The sequence below is a fragment of the Scyliorhinus torazame genome, chromosome 5 (genome assembly GCF_047496885.1).
Source record: "Scyliorhinus torazame isolate Kashiwa2021f chromosome 5, sScyTor2.1, whole genome shotgun sequence".
Taxonomy (NCBI): Eukaryota; Metazoa; Chordata; class Chondrichthyes; order Carcharhiniformes; family Scyliorhinidae; genus Scyliorhinus; species Scyliorhinus torazame.
This window is the reverse complement of record NC_092711.1, coordinates 319,146,529-319,171,351: the sequence shown is the minus strand read 5'-3', so window position 1 is coordinate 319,171,351 and position 24,823 is coordinate 319,146,529. Positions and strand designations below refer to the sequence as shown.

The 24,823-nt window shown below is 47.0% G+C and overlaps 1 protein-coding gene across 9 annotated transcripts in view; it reads right to left on the bottom strand.

Annotated features, from left to right (window-relative positions):
• The window catches only part of LOC140421308 (uncharacterized), an 834,768-nt gene that overhangs the window by 168,878 nt on the left and 641,067 nt on the right, over positions 1-24,823 (bottom strand). For all 9 annotated transcript variants that reach the window (XM_072505936.1, XM_072505941.1, XM_072505940.1 and 6 more), the window contains 3 exons: positions 21,276-21,314; positions 18,250-18,288; positions 17,451-17,492 (listed from right to left, as the gene is read on the bottom strand). In XM_072505936.1, coding sequence (XP_072362037.1) covers positions 17,451-17,492; positions 18,250-18,288; positions 21,276-21,314 — 120 coding nt within the window. The remainder of the gene's footprint in view (positions 1-17,450; positions 17,493-18,249; positions 18,289-21,275; positions 21,315-24,823) is intronic.

The window sequence follows — 24,823 nt, the reverse complement described above, 5'->3', positions numbered from 1 at the left end:
TGGCAGTGTTCGCTTCACCAATCTGCCCCAAAATGTCTGTGGAAACTCCTGAAAAAGGTCTAAGAGCCCGTTCCAGACGGGAGCTGCTGAATGCGCGACCTACTCCTCCATGGCCTCCACCGGAAGCCTCGTCCCCGCTTCTTCAGTGGCCTTGGTGAGATCTTTTCACAGTTGTTCCCTCTGCTGCTAGAATTCACCTTTGATAAAGGCTCTCAGGTCAGCTTGAAGCTTTAAGCTTGGTATGCATGCTGGAAGAGGCCCTGTTTATCCTGCAGTTGCAGCCAAATCTTTTACTGTTTCTGCCGGGCCTGGTAACCAAAAGATATACCCTTCACTGTCGGGGGAATATTGCAGTCTTCTTGCCACACCGGGAAATGTCAAACAAATGCCGTGGGGGCCCTGTAAAAGAGCCCAAAAGTCCATTCCAAGCGGGAGCTGCCGAATATGCGACCTAGCTCTGCATAGCCGCACCCGGAAGTCCCATTTGTTTATGTTAACATGCGGACTAATGTTTGGGTGTTTGGTGGGACGATGGGATCGTTGTTATTGATATGGGGATTGACATTACATTCGTTACTGATTATTGTTGGGTGTAAATATGGAAGAAAATATGAAAAAGGAGAATAAAAATATTTTTCTAAAAAATGCATCACGCGCAAACTCTCCTCCAGGTGCTCCGATCCACACAGACTTTGATAAAAGGCCTCAAACGCTGCATTAATCTTCGATGGAGCAAAAGCGAACCTGCCACCCGAGTCCCTTACCTGAACAATCTCCCGGGAGCCAGCCTGTCACCTCAGCTGGTGCACTAAAAGGCGACTGGCCGTCTACTTGTGTTTGTAGCATGTTTCCCTCGAGGGTCGCAGCTGCCTCACCGACTTAAACATTGAGAGCAGCTCAAATTGCGCCTGCAACCTTTCCCTACTCGGCAGCAACGCCAGTGTAGGGGCAACCGAGTAATGACGATTCACCTCCAGGATGGAATCCACCAGTCTCCTCTGCTCCACTCTCCCAATCCTTTCCTTCTGTGACTTGTGGGGAATTATCTCCCGCCTAATGACTGCCTTAAGGGCCTGCCACAACGTAGAAGGTGAGCTAGACTCACTCTTATTAAACACAATGTACTCCCCAATGGCGGAGAATATGTGCTCGCAAAATCCTTTGCCAATTATCCCGTGACCAATCTCCAGGTCGGGTGCTGAGAGGGAACTGGCTCCCAACACCAAATCCACAAAATGATCTGAGATAGCAATTGCCGAGAACCACGCCCTCTTCACCCCAAGAAGGAGAGACCTACCCACCACAAAAAAGTCAATCCGAGAATAAACCTGATGGATTTGGGAGACAAAAGAAAAATCCTTCTCAATTGGATGCAAATCGGCCATCATCCAAGTTTAATCATCAAATAAAAAGCACCCAGCCTACACAAAGCCTAGAACCACATGCCCTCCACAGAATACAAAGACATTGTAAAAATTGCAATTCACTCGCCCACCCCATGCTTCCTAACAAAAGCATCCTCCCTTGAATCAAAATAATAATCTTTCGTATCGTCAGTCACTCGGCGGTTTTCCGGGTGTACCACCACAAACTGAACTCCACTCTTATACAACGCAACCCTGGCTTTCTTAAACGCCGCCTGCATTTTTGCCAGTTCCGCACCCACATCTTGATAGAGCCTGATGGCATGGCCCTCCCATTTGTAGTCTCGGTGATCCTTCGCCCACCTCAGGACCTGTCCCTTCTCCTGGTTACAACGGACTCATGGTGATTGCTCGTGGTGGCTCGCTGGAAAGGGGCTTCTACCTGAGTGACCGATGGGCTCGGTCCAGCTCGTAACGTGACATCCACCCACCATCTTTCCAAACATCTTCGAGATGTAGTCCATTGTATCTAGGCCCTCCACGTCCCCCCTGACACCCCCACGATTCTCAGGTTCTTTCTCCTGGAGCGATTCGCCAAATCATCCGCCTTGGCCCTCAGTGCTTCATTCTCACCGGCCAACATTACCATCTCAGCCTCCAAAGAGACAGTCTGGTCGCTCTGCTTCGAGAGAGGCACCTCCACACTGTGTACTGTCGCGCCATGCACCTTTACCGTCTCATCCACCCTTGCCAACGCTGACCGAATAGGAGGTCGTCGGAGACAGCGCACGGCATTTTCTGAAATTTCACTGCCAAACTGCCTGTAAGCATTCTCGATCGTCAATGAAGTGACCTGAGTCACGGCAGCGGTCTCCGCCATTTTCTCAGCTTTGAACAGCTTCCGAATCCACCAATGACTCTTTACTTGCTGGCTTCCTTGGTTCACTGGGCATTTCTCTTGTGCTGGAACCTTATCCTATCGTATTAGATAAGTTTTAACCCAGCGTCCCACAAGAACTGGATGAAAATTGCTAAAAATAAAGTACCCCGGTGGGAGCCACCTCTGCACAGATTTTGCCATCAGTGATCCACCGCTCGGGGATCCACACCTCCAGCAATAGCATTTCGGGTGGCTGGAAAGGGACATACTATAGCCGGCGGGGTGGCCAGGGTCAGGGACGTGCTGGGTGGCGGGGGAGTGGGCTGGATGACACCCCAAGGGATAGCGCATCACGCAGTGGTGGTTGTCCAGCTTGCAACCAATGCCATTCATGACTTCAGAACAGTTGTTCTCGGACCCAATGGCACTTATGGTCTGGAGGAGGTGCAGGTGTGCGGTGAACTCCCATCTGAGCCCATCCCTCCCCGGATGGAATTTCATATTGTCCCCAAGCCCCAAACCTTCTCTCGGGAGCCAGGGCACCCCCCCCCCCCCCCCCACACCCCCAGCTCGAGCAGCCTCGGAGAAACGCCCTCTGTGATCTTTCGCACTTCAGAGGGGTTTCCTGTATGGGCTGCTGCTGTGTGCCAATCGCATCCTTGCCCTCGCCCGCTGTTCAGATACGGTTTGGTGTGCCTTGTTACCATCCGACGGCGGAGGTTCCCAATGGACATCCCTCGACGGAGGAGTTCTCCCCCAGAACATTTGGGGTCTGTGTTGGAGGGAGCTGCAAACAACCACAGGTTGTATCAGTTCACAGACTCCCAAGAAGCCTGCTGTTCTTGCAGCCTCGTGGAGTCTGTGGTCCTGCCGATAGAGATTGTGTTAGACTGCACCCCCTTTTTAGATTTTTTAAAAACCTTTTGTTCCAGTTCTGAATGTAGTTCAGTCAGCCCCACGCTCCTGATCTACAGGCAGCAGGTGCTGAGAGGGGCAGGGAAGGAGGAAAACCTCCTCATTAATCTGCTCCTGGACTTGGCCAAACTTACAATTAAGAGGTCCAGGCAGCAGGCAACCAAGGAGATTGTCCGACCCAACTGTCTGCCCATCTGAGTTTGTACGTTCGCCCTGCATCTGTGTAGGTTTCCTCCGGGTGCTCTGGTTTCCTCCAAAGTTGTGCAGAAAAGGTGGATTGGCCATGCTAAATTACCCCTCAGTCTTCACAAGTGTTAGGTGGGGTTCCTGGGTTATGGAGATGGATTTGGGGCGTGGGTGTTCTTTCAGAGGGTTGGTGCAGACTTGATGGACCGAATGGCCTCCTTCTGCACTGTCGGGATTCTATGAAGACAGCTGCCATGGTTGCATTCGTGCCTGGGTGTTCCGAGAGAGGGAGCACATGGTGTTCACCGGCACCTTCGAGGCCTTCCATGCCCAGTGGGCACTGCAGGGGCTGGGGTGCATTATCGACCCTTTTAACACACATAGAAACATACATAGATAATAGAAGCAGGAAGAGGCCATTCAGCCCTTTGAACCTGCTCCACCATTCATTATGATCATGGCTGATCATCAAGTTCAATACCCTGATCCCGCCTTCCCTCCATATCCCTTGATCCCTTTAGCCCCAAGATTCCTTCTTGAAATTACACAACGTTTTGACCTCAACTACTTTCTGTGGGAGTGAATTCCACAGATTCACCGTTCTCTGGGTGAAGAAATGTCTCCTCACCTCAGTCCTAAAAGGTTTACCCCTTATCCTCAAACAATGGCCCCTAGCTCTGGACTCCCCCACCATCAGGAACATTCTTTCTGAATCTACCCTGTCTAATCCTGTTAGAATTTTATAAGTTTCTATGAGATCCCCTCTCACTCTTCTAAACTTAATGAATATAATCCTAACCGATTTAGTCTCTCCTCATATGACAGTCCCGCCATCTCAGGAATCAGCCTGGTAAACCTTCGCTGCACTCCCTCCATAGCAATAATCGGGCAGCACGGTAGCACAGTGGTTAGCACTGTTGTTTCACAGCGCCACGGTCCCAGGTTCGATTCCCAGCTTGGGTCACTGTCTGTGCGGAGTCTGCACGTTCTCCCCGTGTCTGCGTGGGTTTCCTCCGGGTGCTCCGGTTTCCTCCTACAAGTCCTGAAAGACGTGCTGTGAGGTGAATTGGACATTCTGAATTCTCCCTCTGTGTACCCGAACAGGCGCCGGAATGTGGCGACTAGGGGCTTTTCACAGTAACTTCATTGCAGTCGTAATGTGAGCCTACTTGTGACAAAGATTATTTTTAAAAAGAACATCCTTCCTCAGGTAAGGACACCAAAACTGCACACAATACTCCAGGTGTGGCCTCACCAACACCCGATACAATTGTAGGAAAATACCATTTGCCTTCTTTCCTGCCTGCTGTACCTGCGCGCTTACTTTCAGCGACTGACGCACGAGGACACCAAGGTCTCGCTGAATACCCACCTCTCTCAATTTATACCCATTCAAATAATAATCTGTTTCCTATTTTTGCTACCGAAGTGGATAACCTCACATTTATCCACATTATACTGCATCTGCAATGCATGTGCCCACTCACTCAGCCTGTCCGGATCCTGCCAGAGTATCTCTGCATCCTCCTCACAGCTCACCCTCCCACCCAACTTCCAATTTGGAGTTAATATATTTATCCAGCCTCAGGGGGGTTGACATCTGTTAGTGGCTTCATTGCCATCTCATGGAAAATTCCCTTGTCCCCTTATGGCGCCACACCATACCCCCCTCCCCCCTTTCCAGGGCCATGACAATGGTGGCCCCCCCCCCAAAACTGCCTCCCACCCCACCTCCGCTTTGGCACGTTGCCTTCGCTCCTGTGCTGCCAAGGTGCCTGCCCCCTCTCGGATCCAGTACGCCCAGCTCTCCTTGGGTCAGCATTTCCTCCCCGGCCTCCACTCAACGCACCCTCAGACGGTGATCCGTTCTGGGGCTGGTGTCACTGGCCTCCGCCCAAACCCCTCGGACCTGCCACCCTCACTTCTGACACCCCCGCCAGAGTTCTCCGGTGCACAATTCCTCAAGGACTCCCCGGTGGATAATGGCGACCTGCGCGCTCACCTCTGAACCCCCCCTTGCAGGTGAGATCACCAGGTTCACATTTTTTAAAAACATGTTGGAAACCTGAAGTGTAACTCTGCTGGGATGCCGATGAGGTCGGAATTTGCAATGAGGAGGGAGGTTGTGGCAGGATTGCCCGCTAATTAGAGGATAATGTATTGAAATGACCATCCTGGGTGAAACCTCATTATCACAATGGCAGGGGTGGGGTGGGGTGGGGGGGGGGGGGTGGGGGGGGGGGGGTCCTGAAATTTCGGCAGCAGATTAGTGTTTCTGGCCTCTCATGGAACTTTGCGCCTATGTTGCCATTTGCAACCCTGGCAAATGGAGCCGCAAACTCCTTAGATTGGACTTTCCAGCAGTTAGCTATGGGTTTGCCTCTCACTTATTAAGTGATACAGGAATTAAACTCTCCTGAACATGGTCAGCCAGTCACACATCACCCTGCTCGCACAATCTCACTTTCTGACGCAATTCCAAACTGCTTTCAATAGGTGACAATGTCCATGTTCATGGTGAGAGCAGAGGATGTGCAATTTTATCAGGACGGGGGTTCGAGCCAAGGCAAAATACAATCTGCTACCACACCACAAAGATGAAATGAAAATCGCTTATTGTCACAAGTAGGCTTCAACTGAAGTTACTGTGAAACGCCCCTAGTCGCCACATTCCGGCGCCTGTTCGGGGAGGCTGGTGCGGGAATTGAGCCGTGCTGCTGGCCTGCTTTGGTCTGCTTTCAAAGCCAGCGATTTAGCCCTGTGCTAAACCAGCCCCTAAGATGCAGCCGTGAGCAATTCTCCAGTCAATTAGAAGCTCTGCTGTTAGAACAAAAGATGTGCGGGTTAGGTGGATTGGCCATGCTAAATTGCCCTTAGTGTCCAAAAAGGTTAAGCGGGGGTTACTGGGTTACGGGGATATGGTAGATATGTGGACTTGGGTGGGGTGCTCTTTGTAAGGGCCGGTGCAGGATCGATGGGCCGAATGGCCTCTTTCTGCACTTTAAATTCTATGATCGAGAACAATTTACGCATCCTCTGGCTCTTAGATGCATATTGTTCCTTTGGTTACCATAAAACCATAAGTCATAGGAGCAGAATTAGGCTGCTCGGCCCATCGAGTCTGCTCCGCCATTCAATCATGGCTGATATTTTCTCATCCCCATTCTCCTGCCTTCTCCCCATAACCCCTGATCCCCTTATTAATCAAGGACCTATCTATCTCTGCCTTTTTTATTTTAGTTAATCTTTTAAAAAAAATTTAGAGTACCCAATTCATTTTTCTTAATTAAGGGACAATTTAGCGTGTTCAATCCACCTACCCTGCACATCTTTGGATTGTGGGGGCGAAACCCACGCAAACACGGGGAGAATGTGCAAACTCCACACGGACAGTGACCCAGAGCCGGGATCGAACCTGGGACCACGGCGCCGTGAGGCTGCAGTGCTAACCACTGCGCCACCGTGCTGTCCTATCTATCTCTGTCTTAAAGACACTCAGTGACTTGGCCAACAATGTCATTGATTTGTACAGCTTCTCCCGTTATTTTCTTTTTAAAATAAATTTAGAGTATCCAATTCATTTTTTTCCAATTAAGGGGCAATTTAGCGTGGCCAATCCACCTACCCTGCACATCTTTTGGGTTGTGGGGGCGAAACCCATACAGACACGGGGAGAATGTGCAAACTCCGCACAGACAGTGACCCAGAGCTGGGATCGAACCTGGGACCTCAGCGCCGTGAGGCAAGCATGCTAACCACTTGCGCCACCGCGGCGCCGTAGCTTCTCCCGTTATTGGCATCTTTTGTCATCTTCATCATCTCTTGCTCCCCCCTAATCACAGAACATTCTTTTTTTTCACCCCTCTTCCTTTCAAACCAGTTCCCACTTTTCCCACACAATTCTGCACAGCCAACCATAGATTTCCAATCACTGTAACCAAACCATGTTTCCTCACTCTCCAAAGCCTGTCCACCATCAACAGGGCTCAGGTCAGGTGTGTGATGAAATACTCGCCTCTTGCCTGGATGAGTGCGGCTCCAAAAACATTCAAGAATGTCAACACCATCCAGAATAATGCAGCCTCTCTGGTTGGCACCCATCCACCACCTTCTCATTCCTCCTATCCCTGATATACAGCGTGTACTATCTACAAGATGCGCTTCAGCAACTCGCCAAGGTTTATTTGACAACACCATTCAAACTTTGATCTCTAGAAGGATGTGGGTAGCCATCACGTGGGACTACCACCTCCAAGATTTCCTCCAAGATACTATCCTGACTTGGAACTATATCACTGTTCCCCCACCGTTTCTGGGCCAGAATACTAGAATTCCCTCTATCACCGTACTGTGGGTGCACCTCCAGCAGATGTTTACTCCAGCAGTTTAAGAAGGCTGCTCACCACAAGGGTAATAAGTGCTGGCCTTGCCAGCAATGCTCGAATTACACAAAGTAATTTTAAAAAGTCTCCATCTCCCTGACCATCTTCACTAAACCTTTTCCCCTCTCCTCACCTCCTCCACCCACCTCCTCCCATAATCGCCCTCCTCACCTGGGCCTAATTGTCCTCTTTACCTTTTCAACCAGTTGATTAGCTGCAAATTGACAGCACCTCTGTGGGTTCTATTATGGGCCAGGCTTTAAAGAACCCCAAAGTGTATCATGGAGTTCACCTGACTCACAACCTTTAATAGATTTTGGTATGGGGAGCACACGGGTCCACTCTACAGGTGTGATGCAACAGAGAGCTAAAGTACTTTTAAAACAAAACAATGTTTATCATATGAATCCAGTTAACATTTTATAAACACACAGTAAACATCTTAGCAACTATCAACTCAAATACTTCTCCCAAAGAATACAGTACTCTATAAGTAACCCTTAATCTTTCCTAGCAACATCCATAAGACAAATACCCTCTTTAACAAAGACAGCAAGTTTAAATTCTCTACTAAGAGCAGTTATCACTTTTAAATTAGCAAGTGATCTGAAGACATTCTTTTCATGCAGAGAGAGATCAAAATTACACCTTGTTTGGCTGGATGCAGCTCCAACTCTGAAATCAAAATGAAACACACACTGTATCTGCCAGCTTAAAAACGAAAGTAAAATCAGACAGACAGCCCAGCTCCACCCACACTCTGACATCACTGCAGCTATTTGATAAACATCCATTTCTTAAAGGTACTCTCAGATGACACCACCCCCCAAGAAAAATAAAAATAAACCATCAACTTCAAAATATTTCTTAAAGGAAAGTGAAAAGGTGAAAAATGACAGTGAATATACGTCTTTTTTTAACAAAACAAAACACTCAAACATTTATAATAACATAGTCCATTTTAGTGCTTCTTCCTCAACCTGGAATCCCTCTAGATTGACAGTCTCTTCGGACAACAAGGTCACTGCACGATCTATCCATTTCTCTAAGCCTCGGCATTTCTCTTTAAAGTCAGACACTTTAGTTCAATCCGATCACAGAGCCCCTTGTAGTTCTCCAACACAGGAGCAATGGTTAACACAGCCGTTAGGCAGTCAAATGCCTGTTGACACTCCGCTGTCCACTTAAATTTGCTACGTTTCTTTAGCAAGTCCGTGAGTGGGGCAACCACACTGCTAAGGTTAGGCACAAATTTCTGGTAAAATCACTCATGCCAAGAAATTGTATTATTTCCCTTTGTGTCGAGGATATTGGAAACTCCCCAATAACCTTTGTGTTCACATCCCGTGTGACCATTCGACCCTGTCCAATTGTATGGCCAAGAAAAGTGACTTGGGCTTTTCCAAATTCACTTTTGGCTAGGTTTACCACCAAACCCACCTCCTAAAGTCGATCGAATAACTCCCTCAGATGTTTCAAATGTTCTTTCCATGTCTGACTGAAAATTACCAGATCGTCGATGTATACCGCACAATTGGGTAATCCTGAAACGACTTTGTTAGTTAACCGTTGAAATGTGGCTGGGGCGTTTTTCATGCCAAATGGCATAACTTTGAATTGGTATATACCATCTGGAGTCACAAAAGCTGAAATCTCCTTCGCCCTTTTGGATAAAGGTACCTGCGAGTAACCTTTAAGTAAATCCAGTTTGGAAATAAAAGCTGATTGTCCCACTTTCTCAATGCAATCCTCTAAACGTGGGATAGGATAAAAGTCCATTCTTGTAACTGCATTAACCTTTCTATAGTCCACACACAATCGTTGGGTACCCTCCGGTGGTTTTGGTACCATCACTATGGGTGAGCTCCATTGGCTGCAACCCACTTTAATTATGCCTGTTTTAAGCATACTTTCAATTTTCTTGTTAATCTGTGATAATGTTAAAGGGTTAAGTCTATATGGATGTTGTTTAATTGGAACAGCATTTCCCACATCCACATCAGGTATAGCCATTTTAGTATCTCACAATTTATCTCTACAAACTTGCCCACGTGATATCAATAACTCTTTCAGGTCAGTTTGCTTTTCCTCTGGAAGGTAACTCAACAATTTATCCCAATTTTTAAGAATATCCTCATTTTCCAATTTAATTTGAGGGATGTCAAATTCAAAGTCATCTGGATTTGGTTCTTCACTTTGAGTTAGAACCAATAAAACCTCCTCCTTTTGCTCTCCTTTCCTTTCAAAGGACCTTTTAAGCATATTCACCATGACACACTCGGTGAGTTTTCCCTCTATCTGCGTTTTTACCACATAATTCACCTCACTTCATTTCCTTTCAATCTGATAAGGTCCACAAAACCTTGCTTTTAAAGGTTCACCTACCACTGGTAACAATACCAAAACTTTATTTCCACTGGCAAAACTACAAACTTTTGCTTTCTTGTAAGCTACCCGTTTCATCACATTTTGTGCAACTTTTAAATGTTGCTCTATTTAATCGTTCCCTAAAATTTGACACGTAATCCAATAATGTAAGTTCCGACTGCTCACTCACCAATTTTTCCATAATCAATTTAAGTGGCCCTCTTACCTCATGATCAAAATAGGACTGAATTTGGTTGACTCATTAGGTGCATCCCTAATTGCAAACAGTACAAATGGAATTCCTTTATCCCAATCCTCTGGATAATCATGACAATAAGCCCTCAACATTGTCTTTAATGACTGATGCCACCTTTCTAATGCTCCCTGCGATTCTGGATGGTACGCAGTTGATCTAAATTGATTTATTCCTAATCTATCCATAACTTCTTTGAATACCCTGGAGGTAAAATTTGATCCTTGATCCGATTGTATTTCTGTGGGTAGTCCATGTCCAGTAAAGAATTTAAGTAACTCCTCCACAATCTTTTTAGCTGTAATATTACGTACTGGAATGGCCTCTGGAAACCTAGTTGACACATCCATTATAGTCAAAAGATATTGATTCCCACTTTTCGTTTTAGGAAGCGGTCCTAAGCAATCAATTAAGACACTTATAAAAAGGTTCCTCAAATGCTGGAATGGGTATTAAGGGCACTGATTTTATCACTGCTCGAGGTTTCCCTATTACTTGACATGTGTGACATGATCAACAAAATTTAACTACATCTTTATGTAGTCCAGGCCAATAAAAAATATGTTTGGATTTTAGCTTGAGTTTTCCTTATTCCCAAATGACCTCCCACTGGTACCTCATGTGCAACTCGCAACACCGCCTTTCTATACCCTACCAGCGATACTACTTGATGAACTTCTGCTCACTTTTCATCCGCCTGCATATGTAAAGGTCTCCATTTTCTCATCAAGACATTACTTTTACGGTAATAACACTCTGGTATACACTCAGATTCCTCTTCCGTGTATACTTTCTGATACATCAGTTTATTTCTACATCTTTCTGTTGTAACTCCGCCAATTGTCCTTAACTAAAAATATCCGCCTCATCCTCCACCTGTTCTTGTTCTTTTTCAACCATCTGATCAAAAATCATTTTTGATAATTGCACTTCAACTTCCCCATGCATGTTTGACAAGGTTCTTTCCTTAAATTTCTAAACCTTCGTCTGTAGGCTTCAGGCATTAGTTCATATGAACCTAAGATGGATTTTTTCACCTCCTCATGCATCCCAGGTATCTCCTCTGGTAGTGATTCAAACACTTCACTAGCCCTACCTACCAGCTTTGTTTGAATCAGTAATACCCACATTTCCGGTGGCCATTTCATTTGTTTAGCCATCTTCTCAAATGAAATGAAAAAGGCGTCTACCTCCTTCTCATCAAACCTTGGCAATGCTTGGACATATTTAAATAGATCCCCACCAAGCCTTCGACTATGACGCTCTTTCTCTTTATCCTCATCACTATCCTCCAACTGTACATTTCTGTTTATTTCTGTCAATTTTAACTGACTGTCATGTTTCATGGCCATTTTCTGAAGTTCAAACTCTCTCGCTTTTCCCTTTCCTCCCCTTTCTCTTTCTTTGTTTCTTTCTTCTCTCTCCTTTTCTTTTTCCCTGATCTGTATCTCTCTTTCTCTTTTTCTCTTTCCTCTCTTGCTTTTTGTTCTGCTAGGGCTATTCTTTCTTTGTTTCACTCTTCTCTCTCTTTTTCTCTCATTTCATATTCAAGCTGCTTACATTTTTTTTCATGTTCAAGTTGCTTGATTTGTAACTGGATCTTTGCCATTTCCAATGGGTCAGACTGTATCTCAGGCAATTCTAAAGGCTCAGCTAGTGCCATAAGTACCTCTTCTTTTTGCATGCTATCAGATAACACTAACTGCAATGTTTTTGCCAAATCTAAAAGCCTTTTCTTAGTCTCTGTTTGTAAGGTACTGCGTGTGACCTTCTCCACCCCAAAAAGCTTCTGAGTCTCTGAAAGAGCCATTGTCCACAACACACTCCCTACTTAAACTGGTATACCACACATGAAAAGCAACCACAAATATGCTCATCCCTCACTGTCTTTAAGTTTACTAAGCCAATCCAATCATGAAAGATCGACTTTTATCCCTCGAGCACCCAATTTATTATGGGCCAGCATTTAGAGAACCCCAGAGTATATCATGGAGCTCACCTGACCCACAATCTTTAATAGATTGTGGTTATGGGGAGCACACGGCCCACTCTACAGGCGTGATGCAACAGAGATCAAATAGTACTTTTAAAACAAAACATGTTGATTATATGAAACCAGTTAACATTTTGTAAACACACAGTAAACATCTTAGCAACTATCAACTCAAATACTCCCCCCAAAGAATACAGTTCTCTACAAGTAATCTTGGTTTACAATATCACCTGTTGTTCTAACAATCCATTACAAATTACAAATGTTTTGCAGTTGCAGTGAAACTCCTGTGTCAATATTTAAATTAAATCTGTAGATGGGGTTGTGATTGGCATTTATAGAGTTAAGTTCTGGATATATCAAGCTAAATAAATGCAAAACCCATCAATGGTACAGTGCACAAACGTGAGTCAGGCGATAGAGGGTTGGCCAGCCATTAATAATCAGCCAATGGTAATCGGTTCCAGTGCAGTCAACGGAATGGAAGATAAATGGTGCCCATTGCACCATCTCCCAAGATAAATTTCGACACAATGAGCATTCAACAAGGATCTACTTTTCAACCTGTTCTTTCAGGTAGCTTTATCAAGCGATCAATGTAACCATACGCTCCTGAAACAAAATGCATCAAAATCAATGTTCAAAGACCCATTCCTGATACCCTTCAAGTTGTACTTCCTGGCAGAGACAGAAATTCCTTCTCAACGGACGGTACAAAAATATTTTAGTCAATGAAGTCAGCTGCTGTGGTAATAGTCTATTATAAATTACAATCGGTGGGTTGCAACTTCTCAAACTGAATTGAAACTCTTCAGTCCATGGTAGGTGAACCCACAATGATCTGACTGAGCATTTGCTCGATTGTGGCATCAAGGATTCTGAGCAAAATTGAAGTCAACAGACATCAAGGGGAAAAGTCTCCACTGATTGGCATCGTGGCACAAAGGAAGAAGATTGTTGGAGGCTTGAACAAGTGAATCTAACTATCTCCCCTTGGCATTTTGTGACACCACCATCGCTGAATCCCCCGGGGGAATATGCAGGGCAGCACGGTAGCATGGTGGCTAGCACAATTGCGTCACAGCTCCAGGGTCCCAGGTTCGATTCCCGGCTGGATCACTGTCTGTGCGGAGTCTGCACGTTCTCCCTGTGTCTGCGTTGGTTTCCTTCGGGTGCTCCGGTTTCCTCCCACAGTCCAAAGATGTGCAGGTTAGGTGGATTGGCCATGACAAATTGCCCTTAGTGTTCAAAATTGCCCTTAGTGTTGGGTGGGGTTACTGGGATATGGGGATAGGGTGGAGGTGTTGACCTTGGGTAGGGTGCTCTTTCCAAGAGCCGGTGCAGACTCGATGGGCCGAATGGCCTCCTTCTGCACTGTAAATTCTATGAAATACCTTCAGCCAGAAATCTAATTGGACTATTCTTTAAATACTGTGGTTACAAGAGCCAGTCAGAGACTGGGAATTCTGCGGTGAGTAACTCATCTCCCGACTGTCGAAACCTCAACCAGAAATACAGCCAAGCACAAGAGCAGGCAGAAAATGTTGCAGCCTTGAAAGAACTGACAAAGCCATTGGCTGAGGAAACTCAGGAATGTTCTATTTTCTAGTAGGAAGCCGAGGTACCAAAAAGAGAGTATAGAGCTGAAGAAAATGGCCAGGCACCTGGAAGAAAACTTGGGAAAACGTTACATTTCCAATGATATATACGAAGAGATGAAAATTAACAACCTAGAATGGCAAGAACTCGTGGAACTGTTCACAATAGAGTGTGAAGAGTCTAAGAAACACTTTGCTGAATTGTAATTACAGAACCTAAGCTTGAAGGATAGCGCAGAGGAATTATACTCTGCTAATGAAAATCCGAGCAGCATAGAGAACCAACGTTCATGTATGAAAGCTGAGTTTGTAAAAACAAGAATGGATGAGGAAACTGGAATGTCACTCAGAGGAGGTAAACACTTGAAAGAGGACTGGAAACACTTAAATGACTAACTTGCAGAAGCAAATTCAACAAAGATGGATCTAGGTTAAAGATTGTTACACATCAAGAATCAAAAGTTTCTAGTGAGGATCGTGCAAAATGTCTGAAAGAGAGGAAAGAATTGCTGATGTATCGGAACAGTTGCCTGAAAGTAGAATTAACAACCAAAAGTGATGAGCTTCTTGAGTTTCAGTCCAATCTGAACAACATAAAGGATGAGATGCACAAGATGGAAGAGCAAATCCAGGCTCTGAAAACAGATGAAAGATTCTATGAAACAGACTGACGATTTAATGAGTGAATCAAAATAGTCCAAAGAGCAGTCAGTGATCATGGATGAAAGATTAGGAACAGAACTGAATGCCCAGCTGAAGTGGAATTTGTGCGGAGTTTGCACGTTCACCCCGTGTCTGCGTGGGTTTCCTCCGGGTGCTCCGGTTTCCTCCCACAGTCCAATGATGTGCAGGTTAGGTGGATTGGCCATACTAAATTGACCCTTAAGGTGGAGTTTCAGGAATAGGGTGGGGGATTGGGCCTAGCTCGGGTGGTCTTTCAAAGTGTCAGTGCAGACTCGATGGGCCGAATGACCTCCTTCCACACTGTAGGGATTCTACAAGTTGTCAGACAAATATAAGCTCCATGGATAGTTCTGAAACAAAGACAACACAGCTTACCAGAAAAAAAAACATTGGGAAAAATTGGAAAAGACAAAAGTTCTTAAAACTTGGGTTAAAATTGTGAAGCAAGTCGGAACAAGGGTCCCATTTTTGTAATGTGAATTTCCCCATGTGTCAGGACAACGCACGTGACAATAGAAGAAGCAAAGAAATGACAACGAGATGAGTACAAAGTTCATCCACCCCACAAGATACGCAATTGGGTTGTAATCAGTGACCAGCACAACAATCAAACTGACCAAGAGTGCGTCGGCAGAAAAGCACAAATACTCAGACGCCAGAGCAGCCTCCGAACCTACAGGAGGAACCAGCAGTGACAGAGCCTATCACTCCTCCGACAGTAATGAGAACGATATTATGGAAGGGTTATAAGGCCTCTGGATTGCCTGAATATTTGAACTCAATGACTTGAAGTGGAGAGATGGAGTAGTGAGATTGTAGTTAATGACAATGCAAAAGTATGGTAGTTACAACACAAGACGTGGGTAAACTGTACTCACTTAAAATACATTGGATAATGACTTGGGGGCGGTGTTGTCGAAGGGTCGGGTGACATATAGGGTTAATGTGGGATGGAGCACAGGACCGTTTACACAGTGACAAAAGAGAGCAAATGACCCGCATCCAGGGTCAGCTGAGTGTTGCACAGTGTACCAGCAAACATGGAGACAGCTCTGAGCTTGTACTCTTTACTGTATATTTGCAAACAGTTCCAAGAGTCAATAAAGATTTACAGTTTAAAAAAATTATTTGTTGATGGGACATGGGTGTCGTAGACCGTGCCCATCCCTAATTGCACTTGAGGGGCAGCTAAGAGTCAACCACATTGCTGTGGGTCTGGAGTCACATGTAGGCCAGACCGGGTAAGGATGGCTAACATACATATGGCTATGAAGATTCCTTCAGATATCCTGAACTGGAACCTACATCCTCCAACACTTCCAGGTCGCCATGTGAAAGACTGATGCCTCCTTTGTTCAGTGTGTCTTGCCTATGGCCTAGATTTTCAACTCCTTGTCGAGAGCTGACTCTTCAGCTCCACATGCTCTTTGAAGTGAGCAGGTCATGGTGGGTCATCACCCAACTGATTAAAGGCTGTCCAGCTTGAGGCAGGGGGCTAGTTATCGAATGAGGTATGATGACCTATCCCATGTCGCAAGTAACCCTTCGTGCTCACGCTCCATTCCAATCTAATGAGAGCTTATCACTGTCGTTTCTTCCCATCTTGTGCCAATGTAAACCAGGTTTCAGGCCGGGGCAAATGGCTTGCAGACTCTGAGTTCCCAACCATGAGTGGCCTCTCTCAGCATTGCTGGTTTTGTCCAAAGGAAAATGTGAAACCGGTGCTGTTTATTACCAGCTCTGTCAGACTTTTTCCCAGGGTAGCGGGGTCAATTACTCGGGGGGCATAGGTTTAAAGTGCGACAGGCAAGGTTTAGAGGAGATGTACGAGGGACATTTTTTACACAGAAGGTAGTGGGCGCCTGGAACTCGCTGCTGGAGGAGGTGGTGGAAACAGGGACGATAGTGACGTTTAAGGGGCATCTTGACAAATACATGAATAGGATGGGAATAGAGGGATACGGACCCCGGAATGTAGAAGATTATAGTTTAGACGGACAGCATGGTCGGCGCGGGCTTGGAGGGCTGAAGGGCCTGTTCCTGTGCTGTACCTTTCTTTGTTCTTTGCTGCAGGGGTTGCCAGAAAGATGCCGTATAGATGACAGATTACTACCCAGTAAATTTCTTGCTCCATTAGCCTTCTTCTCTCCCAACATACCCACAAGGCAGTGAGGCTATTCACCCATCAAATTCACACTGCTCTCCACATTAGTGCAGACTGAAACACAAACCATAACTCTGCCCCTCACCCCCTTCCCCCCTCCCCCATTCCTCACCACACCATTCATCACCCCACAGCCAACTATACAAATGGCCCTTAGGTATCAAACATTCTCCCGATCGTGCAGGAATTCCAAGATTCTGGATTAGAGAAAACTTTCCTAATCCCCATCTCCCCATGAAACAGGAAACTGGGCCCTGGGAATTTGGGAGATGACTTGTCAGAAATCACCGGGAAATAGATCACTCAACCCAACCACCCTGAGATTGATCTGCTGCTTCATTTATCCATCCCATTCCCTCCCTGGCCAGCTACCTTCCCTGCTCCTAATCACCACTTTGATGTCCTCCCCATTCCTGCCTCTTCTCTCCTGTCCACCTCCTATTTAACCCCTTCTAACCCCTCCTGCCTCTCCTCAATGGCACCAAATTATCCCTTTGCCTTCTGAACCTGCGGTGTGTAGCACAGACACTGCCACTCTGAAACTTAATTAGCTCTTAACGCTGTTACATTTAAATGTTGAAAAAAATGCAAATGAATCAACAGGAGTCAGATACATTCTGAATCAGCGGGTTAGTAAAACACCGAATGGTGCCCTGGACTTTACCTGGTCTTTCTTTTTCTTGTTGCTTTATTAGCTCAACCGAATCTGCAAAGGACGTAAGAACAATACCTTGGTTAACAAAATCATCTTCTGCCATAATTATCTCTGCAGAATACAATGTTTGGTTGATGTTAGAAGCCCTTAGGGACAGGTTGGGAGGTGGAGGCTGGAGCATGTTATAAAATGGTCAGGGAAGGATGAGAATGTATAGACTGCCCATCACCATAGGGTGGTGGGCCTGTGGGTTTGTGTCTGGGAGCCAGGCCTCCTTGGAGGCCCCTATAATTCAGCCTGTGTCTGCAAGCCACCCAGCTGACGCAAACCACCAGGGGGTGCCACTAAATAGGGCTTGCTTAGGTATGTTTTCAGCCAGTAAGAGTTGACAAGCAGACTAAACATTGTGCACCACCCACGATGCTGCTGGACACATTACACCTAACAAGTCTTAAATAGTTTGTTCTCTCATTTGTTGCAGATTGTTCAAAGAAAATATTCTGAATATACTCTATGAACACCAAATTTACCAACGGATTTGCCCGATCTACATGGACTACAGCGGTTCATTTAAGACTTCCTGCCCCCTTTCCCCTCCTCACCTGGGCCCAACTATTGCTTCACCTTCTCATCCTGTTTTATCTGGGTACAGCACCGTCATTGCAGTTCCGCAAATTACTTTCAATTATTACTTAACGCAGTCGCATTTCAGCATTCAAAATAAAATGGAAGTGGATCAACAGAAGTCATCATCCACTCCCAATCAGCTGAGGTTAGTAAAACCAACATTATTGTCCCGGATGTTTACCTGGTAATACGCCTTTTGACTCTTTTATTTCAACCAATTCTGCAAGGGCATGAAAAAAATATCCTTGTTAACAAAATCATCGGTTGTTAAAATAATTCTGTGTCTAGGAACTCACCTCTTGACTCTCCACAGACTGTCCGAGTCCCACAATGCGCAAATCAGGATGTGATAGAATACCCTCCACTTGCCTGGATGAGGGCAGCTCTAATAACTCTCAAGAGCTCCCCAATATCCAGGACAAACCAGTCCACTTTCACCACTTGGAAGGAGGAGGATAGCAGGTGCTTCGGGTCATTGCCACCACCTGTATATTCCCTCCATGTCATATACTATTTCTGACCTCACACCTGCATTAATGCACTCCTCAAGGTGTATCCTGCACAAACCATGCCAGTCACACGTACCTGACATGGACACCAAAGTGACACTCATAGTAGCAAAGCCCCAAGAGCTACAGAGTCCAACTGTAGGTGTTATCTAATGGCCGCGTTGCGTTCAACGCAGATCTAGGCAAGCCGGTTAGATCGCAGGGGAGGCCGAATTTGGGATCCATGCAGGTGCCTTTTCGTTCTGTAGCTTGTTTTTGTTTAATGTTTGGAAGCCGTATGCTTGTTTTTGTACTGTTGTGTTTGTTGTTTAATGCCTGGAGGCTGTGGGCTTGTTTGCAGCAGCCCCTTTTGCTTCTGTGGCCTGGAGTCCAGAACTACTGCCAGTGCTGAAGAGGGGGAGGGTGTGCTCTCTCGCTCTTCCGTTTCGTTCTGCATCGGTGTGACTTTTCCAGTGTATTGTTTTGCTCATCCCTAAGCAACTTTCCACTGATGCAGGTCTACTGCTGTAGCTGCGGGGGGAAGCGGGGGTGAGGGTGAGAGTTCTTGTACTGTAGACTGTTTACTGGTTGATGTTTGGAGGCTGCATGTTTGTCTGCTGCAGCCCCTTTTGTCTGTGGCGGGAACCCGGAAAAGAGTGCTATCTCGCTCTTTCGCCGTGCTCTGCATCAGTATGGCTTTCCAGTGTATTTCTGCATTGCCCCCAGGTGATTCTCCACAGGTGTGAGCCTACTGCTGGGATCTGCAGGAGTGGAAGAGAGTGGCGGGTTGATTTGGATGCTGGTAACTTCATTGTACTGTTGCCTGTTTGTTATTTAATGTCTGGAGTCTGTGTGTTTGTCTCCTGCAACCCCTTTCGTCTGCAGCGGGAGTCCGGAAAGGGGTGCTCTCTTACTCTTCTGTCATGCTCTGCATCAGTATGACATTCCAGTTAGTCTGCTCCTTCGAGCTGCGGGAGGGGTGGGAGCGGTGGCTTGATTCGGATACTGGTAACTTATTTGTACTGATGACTGTTTCATGTTCAATGTGTATTTTGTTTCTTTGTGTAACAACACTATTTTGGCTTTGTGTTTGTACTGGTATTTTGTAGTGTATGGCACTGAGCCTTTTCTTTGTCGGTTCATGGTTAACGTGACATGTGGACTGTTAAGTTGTTTGTTTTAATCCTTTTGTCTACGGTATTGTGGTACTGTTGATCATCCACAAACAAAATATTCTCAAATGGCTTCCTGTGGGTGGATGTGCCGTGTCACAGACGAGTGTTACGGTTTGGCATCTTAATCAGATTGTGAGGCCTGGACACTTTACCTGAACACTGAAGGTGTCAACACCACAAAGGCAACACTCTGGAGCACTGGGGATATCCCCACGACCAGAGGATGAGTGTGTGGATTGGGGTGGGGGGGGGAGGGGGCAGTGGTACCTGATCACAGTCCAAGTTCTGTACCCGGCAGGTGCCTGGTGCCCAGGGGCTGTGACCAGCGGATCTCCCAGCACAACGAGCTTGTTGGTAAAACGTCAGGGTGGGGGTGGGCTTCCGGGACTCGAGAGTCCCAGGGTGGAAGTCATAACTGATTGTCGGTCTCTCGCCCTCTCCAATTCCTGACAGATATCACATTATGGATGGTATCGTGGCCCCCGCAGCAGTTGCCCTTGCTGTGCTGGTGGCAGTCCGGGCATCAAGACACCGGGGAAGGTGGCGGCAGCAGATCAACGCAGGCTCGAGGCGGCAGCCCATGTGCAGGGACCCGCCCCACATCCTGAGGACCCAGTAGTCCAGCAGTCCAGGGAGGAACCTAAAGGAGAAGGGCATTGAGGGCCCGAGGTGTACAGGCATCGCTGGTCATTCGAGGAGATGTCGGGCAGCATGTGCCGCAGGAGGCTTTGCCTCAACAACAGGATGGTGTGGCACCTGTGCCATATCCTTGCAGACTTGGCACCACGTGGAGGAGGAGGATACCCCCTCCTAGTGGCCATCAACATCCATGCGGCCCTGAACCTTTACAATTCTGGTTCATTCCAAGGCTTGTGTGGCATTTCACAACCTACAGCCCACAAGTGCATCCGTGAAGTCAAGAATGCCCCATTTGCCCGGGTAGCCGACTACATAAATCTTTGGACCAAGCCCATCACGATGCCCGGGCAGTAGGAATCCCTGCCATCTTTGGGATGCCCCAGATTCAGGAGGTAATTGATAGCACGCATGTTGCCTTCTGTGCCCTGGGTCAACAGGAAGGGGTTCCACTCCCTGGGTATACAACAAACAATTTCCCACAGCAGAGAAAAATCACAGAGTGAAACATCACTCAACGCCATCACCCTGAGATTCTTCTGCTGCTTCTATTTACCCATCACCGCTCCCCCTTTACCAGCTCCCTTCCGTGTTCCCAATCACCGCTTTCGTACCCAATGTCCCCCCTCTCTGTTCCTCTTCCCTGTCCTCCCTCTTCTCTCCTGTCCTCCGCCCATTTCATCCTTTCTGTCCCCTCACTCCTTCCCCTCCTCACCGAGGCCCAATCATCCTTTTGTCTTCTCAACTTGCTCCAACCGGGTACAGCAGTCACTGCAACTCTGAAACTTACTGTTAATTATTTCACAACGTTATTTTTTTACCGACTGAAAATAAGATGCAAATGAATCAACAGGAGTTATCAAACATAAGTTTAAACTATCAAGTCAGCAGCTGGCCTTTATATTTACCTGGCATTACACTTGCTTTTGGCTTTATCTCAACCAATTCTGCAGGAGAAAAATATGTTTGTTAACAAAAACATCTGCTGTCGTGATCATTTTTACAAATTGCAGATATTGGCTTGGTGCTAGCAGCCCTCAGGGACAGGCTGGGAGGTGGGGGCTCGGGTACGGAACTCGCTGGGAAAAGACGAGGGAAGTCTGGGGCAGCGGACATCCCATCACCAAGCCATTTTGCCAGCAGTGAGGAAGGAGGAGGATGGCCCTTCTGTGCAGAGCTAATAAAACTACTCGGTGGTCGATTAAGGGCTTTTCCCACCACCACAGACATTTCACCAGCTGCAGATGGGGCACTCTGCTGCAAGGGAGGATATCAGGTGTCATAGAATTTACAGTGCAGAAGGAGGCCATTCGGCCCATCGAGTCTGCACCGGCTCTTCGAAAGAGCACCCTACCCAAGCCCACACTCCCACCCTATCTCCATAACCCAGCAACCCCACCTAACACTAAGGGCAATTTTGGACACTAAGGGCAATTTAGCATGGCCAATCCACCTAACCTGCGCAACTTTGGACTGTGGGAGGAAACCGGAGCACCCGGAGGAAACCCACGCACACACAGGGAGAACGTGCAGACTCCGCACAGACAGTGACCCAGCCGGGAATCGAACCTGGGAACCTGGAGCTGTGAAGCAATTGTGCTAACCACTCTGCTACCATGCTGTCCAAAAATGTCCTGGTGAAGCCAAGGACAGGACAAGGGTTTTACAAAGATACAGGCTTCATAAGGAACATGATACAATCCGGATAACCAGGGAATTGGAACAGAAAGAATATCTGAAGACAACTACAGTTAAGATAACAAGTTCAAAGGTATTGTTCAGAAGAATTCAAGGAACAGTAGACAAAAGGTTCTGAGTTAAAGTGACAATTGCAGTAACCGGATGTGAAGTGGGACAGAGACTTCAGAGATAAATTGAATGTTTGATGCCATTTTACCAGAGTTTGGGAATCGTGTGTTAAAGCAATTGTGAACAGTTTGTACAGCAGTCAAGACAAAGAAATCCTGGAAGGGTTTGTGTAAAATCTGGACTGGATTTGCTGTTCACAAAGATTCACAAAGCAGGAGCTTTGTTTAAAAGTGTCATTCGGAAAGCCTGGATAGAATGAAAACTGCTCACAGAAAGCATTATTTTCAACAAGGCTTTTCATTTTCTTTGGAAAAGTGGAGTTTGGAAACTCTGACGTAACAATCATTTAGGGGTATTCTGAGGCGAACTCCACAGACATTCACTTGAGGTTCAGAGTGGAGGGCATATTTTGATTTGATTTTGATTTGATTTGATTTATTGTCACATGTACCGAAGTACAGTGAAAAGTATTTTTCTGCGGCTGAGGGAACGTACACAATACGTACACAGTAGACAAAAGAATAATCAACAGAGAACATTGACAAATGGTACATCGACAAAACAGTGATTGGTTGCAGTGTGGAACAAGGCGCCAAACAAAGCAAATACATGAGCAAGAGCAGCATAGGGCGTCGTGAATAGTGTTCTTACAGGGAACAGATCAGTCCGAGGGGGAGTCGTTGAGGAGTCTGGTAGCTGGGGGAAGAAGCTGTTCTTATGTCTGGATGTGCGGGTCTTCAGACTTCTGTACCTTCTGCCTGATGGAAGGGTCTGGAAGAAGGCAAAGCCTGGGTGGGAGGGGTCTCTCACAATGCTGTCTGCCTTCCTGAGGCAGTGGGAGATGTAGACAGAATCAATGTGGGGGTGGCAAGCTTGTGTGATGCGTTGGGCTGAGTTCACCACACTCTGCAGTTTCCTGCGATCTTGGACCGAGCAGTTGCCGTACCAAACTGTGATGCAGCCGGATAGGATGCTCTCTATGGTACATCTGTAGAAGTTTGTGAGAGCCGATGCAGACATGCCAAATTTCTTTAGCTTCCGTAGGAAGTAGAGACGTTGTTGGGCTTTCTTGACTGTTGCATATTGAACCAGAGGCATGTTTTGTGTTTAAAGGCACAGTGTTACTGAAGCTTAAGAAATGCTTCACCATCAGGAGAATGAGGGGGGATCTCACGGAGACTTATAAAATTTTAATGGGACCAGACAGGGTAGATGTTACCAATGGTGGGTGTGTCCAGAACCAGGGGTCACAGTCTGAGGATTCAGGGTAAACCATTTCGGACAGAGATAAGGAGACATTTCTTCACACAAAGAGTGGTGAGCCTGTGGAATTCATTACCACAGGAGTTGTTGATGCTAAATCTTTGAATATTTTCAAGAGGTGGCTGGACATAGCACTTGGGGAGAATGGGATCAAAGGCTATGGGGAGAAAGCAGGATTAGGCTATTGAGTTGGATGATCAGCCATGATGGTGATGAATGGCGGAGCAGGCTCGAAGGGCCAAAAGGCCTCCTCCTGCTCCTATCTTCCAGGTATCTATGTATCCACATTAACCTTACATTCTGTGTGTAATTGTGAAGCGAGGGAGGTGGGGTAAAAGAGCATTGCATTACAATCCCACTTTTCCATATTTAGTAAATATTTTTTCTTGATGTTAAAACAAATTAGTGGTCTGGTGGCCCTGTTCCTCCGCATTTTATTCAAAAAGTATAAGTTACCTGGCTGTATACCCCGTTCCTGAGACTAAGTGTTGAAGCTTGGCAGGATTCGTGGACTTCCACCACAGCAAAGCCGGCGCCGCAGCTGGACGAATTCGGTGACTGTGGCGGGGCTAGCACCGTGTGCACCACATGGAACACAATCGATTCCAATGAGAAACGGTGCGGGATTCACTGAGTCTGTGACAAACACTCAGGAAACCGACAAGCTGCAGCCGCATACACACACTTCCCTCGCCACACACACCATCCCAGCCAACAAGCTGGCACTGGTTGTGTTGGAGCGCATGCATCCAGTATCGGCTGGGGCCAGAGGGCACCTGGGGGGCTAGCCTGGAGTGGGCGGGGGGGGGGGGGGGGGGGCATACGTCCCCTGGCCCTAAGTTCACAGCGGTCGGTCAGTGGTGTGCGCAGCTGCATGGCTGTCTTGCCGGCTGCGGCAATGGTGTTCCGTGCCCGTCCACCCCGACCCCACAGCCCGCCTCCTGGCCACCCTCCCACTACTCCCCCCGGCCCTGGTAGAAGCCCCCCCGGCCAGCGGCCCAACTGTCAGCACACTATGGCTGGATGCTTCCGTTATCCCCTGTCTCTCCCTCATCAGCCACAATGTTGGTTTCATGATTTTTAAAGGCGCAAGTGAACCTCGCCATCGGGAATCCGGCCCATCGGAGGCGGAGAGCCACGGAGGCCCCGGGGAATGCGGGGTCGGGCCCGCTAATGATCAGCAAACGGTGTTTACTGTCCGTGCGATCTGGAACGCACTGACATCGGCTGTGTCCGGACGATGTGTCTGGTCTTACAACCAAAACGCCGGCGCCGCGCCTTGCACCGACGCTCCGCCCGGTAGGGGGCTAGCAGCCACACCACGTCGAGCCCGGCTGTACCTGTCGATGCGGATGGAGAATGGCCGGTCCTGTAGCCGTGCATG